The sequence below is a fragment of the Bubalus kerabau genome, chromosome 22, assembly GCF_029407905.1.
Source record: "Bubalus kerabau isolate K-KA32 ecotype Philippines breed swamp buffalo chromosome 22, PCC_UOA_SB_1v2, whole genome shotgun sequence".
In the NCBI taxonomy this organism is placed as follows: Eukaryota; Metazoa; Chordata; class Mammalia; order Artiodactyla; family Bovidae; genus Bubalus; species Bubalus kerabau.
The window spans coordinates 27019397-27028907 of record NC_073645.1 but is presented as its reverse complement, the minus strand read 5'-3'; the positions used below and the strand labels follow the sequence as shown (position 1 = coordinate 27028907).

The window sequence follows — 9511 nt, the reverse complement described above, 5'->3', positions numbered from 1 at the left end:
GGGGATACAGGGGACTGGTACCATCAAGGTGGCCAAAATTTACCCAAATGGCAGTTTTCAAAAGTCTTAAACGCACAACATTCTGGAGTACACACAGAATAGGAGCAAAGGAGGCAAAATTTGTCATGATCTTGCAAAGAAGGCTAGCCTCTGGCAGAGCCAAGGCCTCACATTCACTCAAGAGCTGGAGTTTAGGAACCAACATTATCTAAAGTGAGACTGTATAGTATCAAAGAGTGGGTGTGTTAGTAAATCATTTATCAAGTGTAAATAAATATTTAAAATACCACAATGTAACCCTGCTTTTGGTATTGCTTTATTTGTTCATTTAACATATCAGGGAAAGAAACAAAAAAGTCTGACCCAGTCCTAACCTCTTGGAGGTCGTGGGTCAGGGTCCCACCACTAAGTTGGGATGAAAGGGGGACTTAAGAAGGCGGGGATTGGGCAGCAGGAGTTTTAGGGCCAGCTTCCAGGCCTCGGAGATTTGGGTTCTGCAATTCCGCGGAGGCTCAAGAAAGTCGCTGCTAGAAGCAATGGGCCCCGCGCAGCCTTTGCCAAGGCCGGCCACCACCTGGACATAAGCACCTGGCTAGGCCGCAGCGGGGTGCAAAATGGGGCGTGGCCGCGGGCAGAGTGGGCGCGGCCTCGTTGGGAAGGGGCGGAGCCGCGGGCGGCAAGAAGGAAGGGCCTGGGCGGGGACACAGAGGTAGGTCCCGCGCGCGGGAGGGTGTCGGGCCCAACCCCCTCAACTCCTTAGCTGAGAGCACAGGAGGTGACTTCGACCTAGTGCTTCTGCTCCGGGCGGGGTTGGCGGCGCCGCCTCCAGGCTTTGGGCGCCCGCGGCCTCTGAGCGCCGGACGAGCCGGGCATGCGCGCTCCGAGGACCTGTGGGCCGACGGCGCGGGTGCGGCGGGAGGGGCCGCGACCGGGTCTGTTTTTCGTTTCCTTTTCCTCCCTTTCTCAGTCTCATCCCCAACACCAGAAGGTGCAGGGGCCGAGCTACAAACGGTCCCACCCACTCTGCCCCGTCTCGTGTCTGGCCACGAGGGTGCCCATTCCTCTCTGGAACCCGCGTATTAAAGCTGTTTCGGGGTACGCATATATGGCCTTATGTCCCCCAAGTGAAAAGTTGGTGTTTAGCCATTTAGAAATGGGTACCTTGGAGAAGGAGAAACACTGCCGTGGGGCAGAAGAAAAAGCCTTGAGGAACTCAGGGGCCCTCACTGGAGGAACACCTTCCTCAAGCCCTTGGCGCGCAGTTTGACAGGCCCGGGGCCCTGGGTTTACCCCTCCCAGAGTTCGGGATGCCCGCCCAGGGAACAGCTTAGGGGCCGTGACGATTTCAATACCCAAGTTACCAGCTTTGCGTCCTGGTTTTTGTCTCCCATCTAGATCTTGGCTCTAGATGCTGAGCTTTTCAGGGCTGGCTGGAAGCCACAGTCCAGTCTCCAGATGGAGTCTAACTCCAGCCAGTGTGAAGACGAAACTCCTTCCCTCTTGTGGGGTTTGGATCCTGTGTTTCTAGCCTTTGCAAAACTCTACATCAGGGACATCCTGGACTTGAAGGAGTCTGGCCAGGTACCAGGTATGTGGCTGGTCACCCAGGTGACTGCTCTGGGCTGCATCTGTACCCCACCCTTCCTTCCCCCAAAGCTGCAGAAATTTGGGGCTTAGGGGCTTAGAAGAACCTTTCCAGTTGCAGCTTTGAAACTGACCTAACCTGCATCCTCAGACAAGTTCATTTCTGTGCAAGTTCAAAACAATCTAAATCTTTTTTAAATAGATGTTTGGGGCAGTAACTTTGTACTGAAGAATGTTTTTACTTGGGTTTGAGGTCTTTCATATTTAAAAATGCTCAGTTGTTTTTCTCTGGACCTGTTTGTGGTAGAAAACTTAGGCCTTGCTTCTTTTTCTAACCACTTACCTGGCCTAGGTATGGGTATATGACTCACCTGTAAAGCTTAAGAGTCTTCTTTGTAAAGAGAGGATTAACTGTGCCTGATTTTCTTGTGGAGTTTGGTTTTGTTTGAATAGATCAGAATCAAGATCAGAATCAAAATAATATAAACTCCCCAAGAGGAAAGACATCTTCTGCCTTGTTCATCTATGTAATCCCAGCTCTTAAACAGTGCCTGGCCTCTAATGGGCTCTCGAATCATAGTAACTGGAGCAACAAAGCATTATAAAGTTAGAAATCATTTTTAAAATCAGAGTGGTGGTCACTAAAGGTAGGATCTTCATACCTCCAAGTATAGCAAATACAGTTTAGGATAATAAGTAATTCACATAGCTGTGGATGAATCTTCACGTGTTTATTATGCTATCTGAGAAGTTTGATTAAACTCTCTTTGCTATTTTGAATGAATAGCAAGCTATGAGTCAGAAGTGGTTAAGAATCTCCAGTATGTACAATTTTAATGAGACCATGTTTTGTGTGTTTCCCATGCTCAGTACCAATATATTTGGATGACCTTATACCAAAGGCTTTTGTACAGATTTTTTTCACCACACCTTTATTTTCTAAGTATTGTTGGAGATGATCTGGTTTTTTCCTTGGAAGGCAGCCATCCTTCCTCTCTGTTGTCTGTTTCTCAGACCAGTCTGGTATTCTTCATAACTCATCTCCTTGGGAAGAAATTAATTCACACCAAATGCCAGTCTTGCTTAAAGGTCTTCTGTAGGTGCTCCAGGAAGTATCAGGGACATGACAGGGGCCAAACTCTTCCTGTGGGTGAAGGACTTTATAATGTATTAACACATCATGGAAAACTGCTCCCCGTGACCTTTGTTATGTCACTGGTGGTAATGTTTCAGATGTCATTTTTAAAACGAAACTGTTGCCAGACCCAGGTTTGTGTGCCGCTTGCACAGCAAGACCAAAGAAACCAAAATGTTGGGGTTTGGAGCAGAGAAAGGTTTGTTGTAAGGGCCAAGGCAAGGAGAACAGGCATCTCAGGCTCAGAAAACCTGAACTCCCTTCGTGGTTTTCAGGGAAGAGTTTTTAAAAGCAATATTTGGAATGAGGGCTATGGGGTGGATGACTTTCTTCTGATTAGTTGGTGGTCAGGTAACAGGCTGCTATTACGGGAATCGCAATCTTCAGTCTCCTGGTTCTGACCGGTCTGGGGACTCAGCTTGTAGTTACCATCATCCTGGGTGGGGGTTCTTAGTGCCTGCAGAAGAACTCAACGGTGTGAATCAGGTTGTTAGGTATACCCCTTAAGGGGGAACTGGGAGTCTGTTTTGTTTGCGGCACTATTGTTTCTTGACTGCTTGGGCTTTGCTTCTGCATCCCCCACTCCCCTAACTAGTAACTGCTTGAATCTGCCCTTTGGAATTCGGGGAAGGTCTAAGAGGCTGAAACCTTTTTTTCTACAACAACAACAAAAAAAAAGACACAGAAATGCTTTTGTACCCAGGAGGGCCCCTGCAGGGCCCTGCTTGGTTTCAAAACTTCATGGTTGAAGAAGTCATTCATTAATTTCACAGAGTGAGCTTCTGTAGACTATAGCATCCTGAAGGGTGGGAAGTAACTACTAGTCTAGGTTTTAGTTTTGTGTTGTTTTGCTGTTGTTGTGTTTGGTTTGGTTGTCAAAAAAACTTTTATTTTGACCGCATAAAATTTAGAAATGCTTAAATAGCAAAGACTATTTTAAAATACCAAAAGTTAACCAAAAAATGACTTAAAAAAAAAAAAAAAGAAATGTATAATGAAGAATTTGGGTGGCCTTTGTGGGAGGCTCCTGGAAGATCTTTGGATTTCTGGAACGATAGTGTTTTTGTTATTCATGGTGGACTCCTTGAACCACGAGTTTATGCTAATGAGGCAGCTCATGCTGGGTCCCTAGGTAGTTTCAGGGTGGGAGCCTTTTAGGCCTGAAAAACCAACCAAGTGATTAAGAGGGTTGGTTTTGAGCCAGGTGACATCAATCCAACCCTGTGGGAGGGGAGGGGGACTGGCGATTGAGTTGTCAAGTGGGCAGTGGTTGAGTCAGTCTCGCTTGTGTAATGAAATCCTCATTGAAACTCTGGACCTTGAGGCTCGGGTGAGCTTTCCTGGTTGGTAATCCTACATCAATGTGTGAAGGCGATCTGTCCTGAGGACCCGGCAGTTTTATGCTTAGTCTCTCCCAGACCTTGTCCAATGTATCTCTTCCTTTGGCTGGTCCCGGTTTGTCCCCTTCATTATAAAACTATAGTCTTAAGTATAGCACCTTCCCGAGTCCCGCGTGTCATTGTACGAAAGTATCAGACCTGAGTTTGCCGTGGAGGGTGTTTGTAGCCAGTTGGTCAGTGTGCACGGCCTGAGGAGCCTCGAACCTGGGGCTGGTGCCTGAAGTGTGAGTCTCTTACGGGAGACTCTGCCCTTAACCTGTGAAGTTTAACCTTACTCTGGCTAGTCAGCATCAGAATTGCCTTGCAAAATGGTTGCCAATTGTCAGCTCCCCTAAATTAACCTATGAATTTAGCGTTAAACTAACAGGATGTCCTGAAGTTTGACTATGGTGGTGGTGGTGTTTAGGTTTGGGGGTTTGGTTTGGTTTGATTTGGTTTGTTACAGCTCATAGCATACAGAAATGGTCTTTATTATTCTGAATTTCTTTATGGGATAAAATAATAGAGACTCTTTTATTTGAATCAAAATACGATGCTTATATTATCTAATTGTAGAGGACCCAATGACATGGATATAATGTATTTATAAGAATTATATTAAATGAATAATGTATTTTAAAAAAATATTATCTTAGGCATTTTAATGCTATCAGACTTCAGTAAGAGTATTTGTGAAGTGAACTCACTCAGTCGTGTCCGACTCTTTGTGACCCCATGGACTGTAGCCTACCAGGCTCATCTGTCTATAGGATTTTCCAAGCAAGAGTACTGCAATGGGTTGCCATTTCCTTCTCTAGGAGATCTTCCCAACCCAGGGATTGAACTCAGGTCTTCCGCACCTTGCTGCTACTGCTGCTGCTCAGTCGCTTCAGTCGTGTCCGACTCTGTGCGACCCAATAGACGGCAGCCCATCAGGCTCCCCCATCCCTGGGATTCTCCAGGCAAGAACACTGGAGTGGGTTGCCATTTCCTTCTCCAATGCATGAAAGTGAAAAGTGAAAGTGAAGTCGCTCAGTCGTGTACGACTCCCAGCGACCCCACAGACGGCAGCCCACTGGGCTCCTCCATCCATGGGATTTTCCAGGCAAGAGTACTGGAGTGGGGTGCCATTGCCTTCTCCGCTCCCGCACCTTAGGCAGATGCTTTACCATCTGAGCCACCGGGGAAGAGTATTTGTAGCATCAATTAAATAACAGCAGTTAGATCAACTCAATGGACGTGAGTTAACTCTGGGAGTTGAAGCCTGGCGTGCAGCAGTCCATGGGGGTCTCAAAGACACTATTGAGTGACTGAACAACAACAACAAGACCAACAAATAAATCAAAGTTGCTTTTAAAAAAGAGAATAAAGGCCGATGTCTCGCAGTGGGTGTGGCTGTTCAGGTCATTGCTGTGAAAGCTGAATCAAAGCTGCCTGTGACCCTGGCTCCCTGAGCCCTCCCAGCATGACCGTCCTCCTTCCTGGGGACCTGACGATCCAGGCAATGGATCCCCTGAGGTGGTTGGGGCTCCGGGAGCTGCATGTGGAGCAAAGGCACCAGGAGTGAAAGGCCCATTTCACAAAGGCTGCAGGTTAAACTCATTGTCAGCCAGTATCTGTTGTGGTGGTGATTTTCTTTTCTTCACTCCTCAGGCTTTCTCTCGGTCCTTCGAGCTGCCATCCAATTTCCTTTTCTCACAGAAGAGACTTGGTGTTGAGAGAAGGAAGTGGCTCTCTCCATTGCTTTTTCAATGTCCTCCTCCTTGAGGAGGTTGTGCTTCTGAAGTGTACCATCTGAGTTTCTATGCACTGGGGGAACTTCCTTCTCTATTTCCAAGCAGTGTATTTCCTCTTCAAACAGTTTTCTCTGAGTGATTTTACTCAAACCATCTGTTATTTTCTGCTATATGTGTTCTTCACTGTTCTATCTTGCGTTTATGTTTTTCCTTGTTATTTTGCATCTTTGAGTGACTTTGGCCTTGAAGACAAGCATTGACAGTCTATGAGATGAAAGTTTAGGGGGCTCTCTTTTCAGTGTGTTTTCAAGAAAAGCCTACCTGTTCAGATATTTTTTAAGTGTTGCCCCATGCAGAGTTGGTAATGTCAGAGGACTGGCATCCACCACAGGTGACTTGAGGTCTTGGTCGGCTTTGTGTCGTCAATCCTGTATACTCCATGTACTTGCCTTTTCCGTGTACTTCAGCTCAGGTGGAACACCTTTTGGCTGGCGCTTCTCCCCTTCTTAAAATATATCCACTCTTCGTTATAAAAACCACCATAGCAGTACATACCAGGTTATCCCAGGAAGACCCAAAGAGTCCTGGGGCTTGTTTGAAGCTTTCATGGCTTCAAGGCCAGCTGGAAAGACATTTCAGGGCCAGGCAGCAGGCCCTCCAGGGGTCCACAAGGCTCCATGGCTCTGCCCTTAACTGCTGGTGTCCTGGGAGCCACAGCCAACCACACAGAGCCCGGTGGGTTGTTGCATCTCTGGTGGCAGCAGGAGCGCACCGTTTCTAAAGCCTGACATCCGGGCCGGCCTTCAGTTAGGTTGGGGGAGGGAGAGGCCAGTCAGGTTCCAAGAGAGAGTTCTCCCTAAGTTAGCTCTGCTCAGTACTCAAATAGAAAGTTCAGGGCATTTGGGGAAGCAGAAAGGGCTGACCACAGCCAGAGACCAGTCTGGAACTCGGGTCACCATCACCCCCATCCGGCCCTACAGCAAAGCTGGATGAAAACAAGGTCCGCCACCATGGCCCCTGTCTGCGTGTGAGCGTGTCCTGGCGCGGTGGTGGTGCAGAGGATGCCATGCCCCACGCCCTCATTTAAACTTCCCTTCTGCCACAGGAAGCCTGAGCCTTCCAGCAAAGGTCCTGTGGGACCTGGCTCCCTCTGAAGGCGCACTCTCTCCTCTGTGTCTGGTCAGTGCAGGCAGGCAGGGCCGGGGGACTGAGGGTCTCCCCACAGCTCATCACTGGATTTCAATGGTAAGAACTCAGAAGTCATTCAAGAACTGCCCTACTCTGGAGAGTTCATGGATTTTCCGTGGAGTCAGTTCAACCCTGTTCAATCCAGGTGTTCCTAGAGGGAAGGGACTCTGTTCCAGGAGTGACGCAGGGACCCAGGCTCGACGCAGGGACCCAGGCTCCTTAGCCCATGTGGCCCTGCCACTTCAGCTCTTGGCCCCCAAGGTTGCCCTCTGCACAGGCTCTCCAGTCTGCTAAGTCATCTTTAGAAGTCTGCCTCTGCTAGGGAGATGGCCCTTCTTTCGGCTAAATTTGACACCTTCAAACCATGTCTCCCTTTCCTAAAATCTCAGGCTGACTGAGGCTCAGAGTCTCCTTGTCCATCTCCCACCCGGGGACTGAACCACAGGTGACAGGTTCCCAGCCCCTGTATCCATGTGGGAAACAAGACAACCATCAGCGAAGTCATTCTGGTGGTTTCTGAAGGGCTTCAGGGTTCAGTGCAGGGCCCCCTCCCCACAGGCGATGTGGAGAAGATAAGCTCTGAGCAGGCTTGGCAAGAACCAGAGAGGGTGAGGGTGGCCAAATGCTGAAGTGATAACTGAGTCTTTGTTTACAGTTCATGTATGTATTTGAAAAGGAAGTCACCGTTTAAGTTTATAGCCTCTTTCTGAAAGTAAAGAATTCAGTCGTCATAGGGAGGGGAAAAAAAAAGGCTGGGGAAGATTTTAATCCCCAGAACCCAGTGCAGGTAGCTTAAGCTCAAATAGGCAGTTCAGGTAAGGATGTTGGGGGTTCCCCAGGAGGTGGGCCAGCACTGGGGCCTCAGGTGGGAACGGGGGACTCACCAGTGCCAAGAGTCCCCCTCTCTGTTCCGTCTCTGTCACTGAGTCCAGAAAAGGCCTCTAGTTGTTGGTGGGTAGGGTTCTCCCTCTCAGGTTTCTCCTCTGGGGGGAACCTGCGTGCTGGCATCTGTCTGTTGCCTAAGCTTTGGAAGTAGAATTTTTAAAAGAGAAGTTTTTGAGTTGTAATCTGCTGGCCCCAAAGGGTCATGTTTTGTAACCTAATTATCTTCTCTTTTTCTTTAAAAAAAAAACAACCTGCTATTTCGTAGAAATGATGACTGGTTTCCTATAAAAGCCAAAGAAGCCTTTCTCGTGGTTTGCGCTCTCTTTCCTTTTCCAGTCCCTCAAAATATAAGTACTGTGTCAGGTCTCATAATACCATGGCTGTCGTTATGCCCCTTATGAGAGTTCTACAGGGAGGTGCATTTCATTGTCACAGGTGGAGAGATTAACCAGATGGAGTTAGCAGTATTGGTTTTCTCTTTTCTGAACTCGCACAAGCTCCTTAAAAACCAAACTTTCACTTATAACCCTTGAGGAAAAGACATCTGCATTTCTTAGGCCTTGGCATTGGTCAATAGCCAATTCTTACGTCTGAAATTTTAGCAAGCAGCATGCCATTGAGTTTCTGACACAGTTAACATTTACTGAAGCAGAAAATGTCATCATACATTATATGGACTTTGCCTTCTTCTTCCCTTTAATTTCAGGTGTATTTTTTTACAATGGGCATCCAATAAAACAGGTGGATATCTTAGGAACCGTAATTGGAGTGCGAGAAAAAGAGGCATTCTACAGTTACGGAGGTAAGAACAATTGTGTCTGGCATTGAGTTTATGCGGAAGGACCACACTTAGCTGGACATTGAATCTAAAGAAACCCCAGCCTTTCAGAGCAGCGGAGGTCTCTCACAAACTCTATGTACTTGGCCTCTAACGGGAACCATTTGCAGCCACCAATACGGACTAAGTGTCAAATGAAGCAACAGGTAGGAATGATACGGACGAATACTGTCAGGTGACAGTTGATGGGGAGCTGGGAGACAGAAGAATTAAAATGCAGTCCAGGGTCACTGGCTGATCAGGGACAGACACCTGATACCTGGGGCATAGCTATAAATAGCAGACGATGGTAATATACGTTTATATTGATAACCTTTAAAGTAAGAAGGCCAGACTAACATTAAAGTAAACTTAAGACGGGGAGAGATGGAAAAATAATTTATAAGATTTATATCCAAAACAGTTTGTAAAAAAAACATTTTGGTACCCAAAGGTATAAAGAATATCAGAAAATTTCCCTTCCCTTATGATGACAGAAACTAAATAAAGGGTTTCTATATAGTTTGAACACCAGCAAATTGTTAGAATATGATTTTAGTGTCACGGGTCTTGATTTTTTTTTTCCATTGAATTTAATGTCATCATTTTAGTATATTGCCTACAATGCTCATAGTTGAGAGGCCAAGCTAAATGTTTTGTGGGAAGCTTAACTTTGAATTCCAAACCTTTGCTATAATGGACTTTGTCACTTTTTGTTGTACTGACTTGGATTTGCATTCTTGTTTTACTTGGGGGAGAAACAGAAGGTAGTTGAACTAGGTGACCA

General features: G+C 46.9%; 1 protein-coding gene across 12 annotated transcripts in view; it reads left to right on the top strand.

Moving 5' to 3' along the window:
• Positions 1 to 589: 589 nt before the first annotated feature.
• STN1 (STN1 subunit of CST complex) overlaps positions 590 to 9511 on the top strand; it is a 37811-nt gene continuing 28889 nt past the window's right edge. Inside the window, exons 1-3 of one of the 12 annotated variants that reach the window (XM_055559988.1) lie at positions 590 to 709; positions 1396 to 1588; positions 8614 to 8709. In XM_055559988.1, the coding sequence (XP_055415963.1) occupies positions 1456 to 1588; positions 8614 to 8709 (229 nt within the window). In that variant the 5' untranslated portion in view covers positions 590 to 709; positions 1396 to 1455. The other 11 variants (XM_055559992.1, XM_055559985.1, XM_055559994.1 and 8 more) reach the window with 11 other exon arrangements.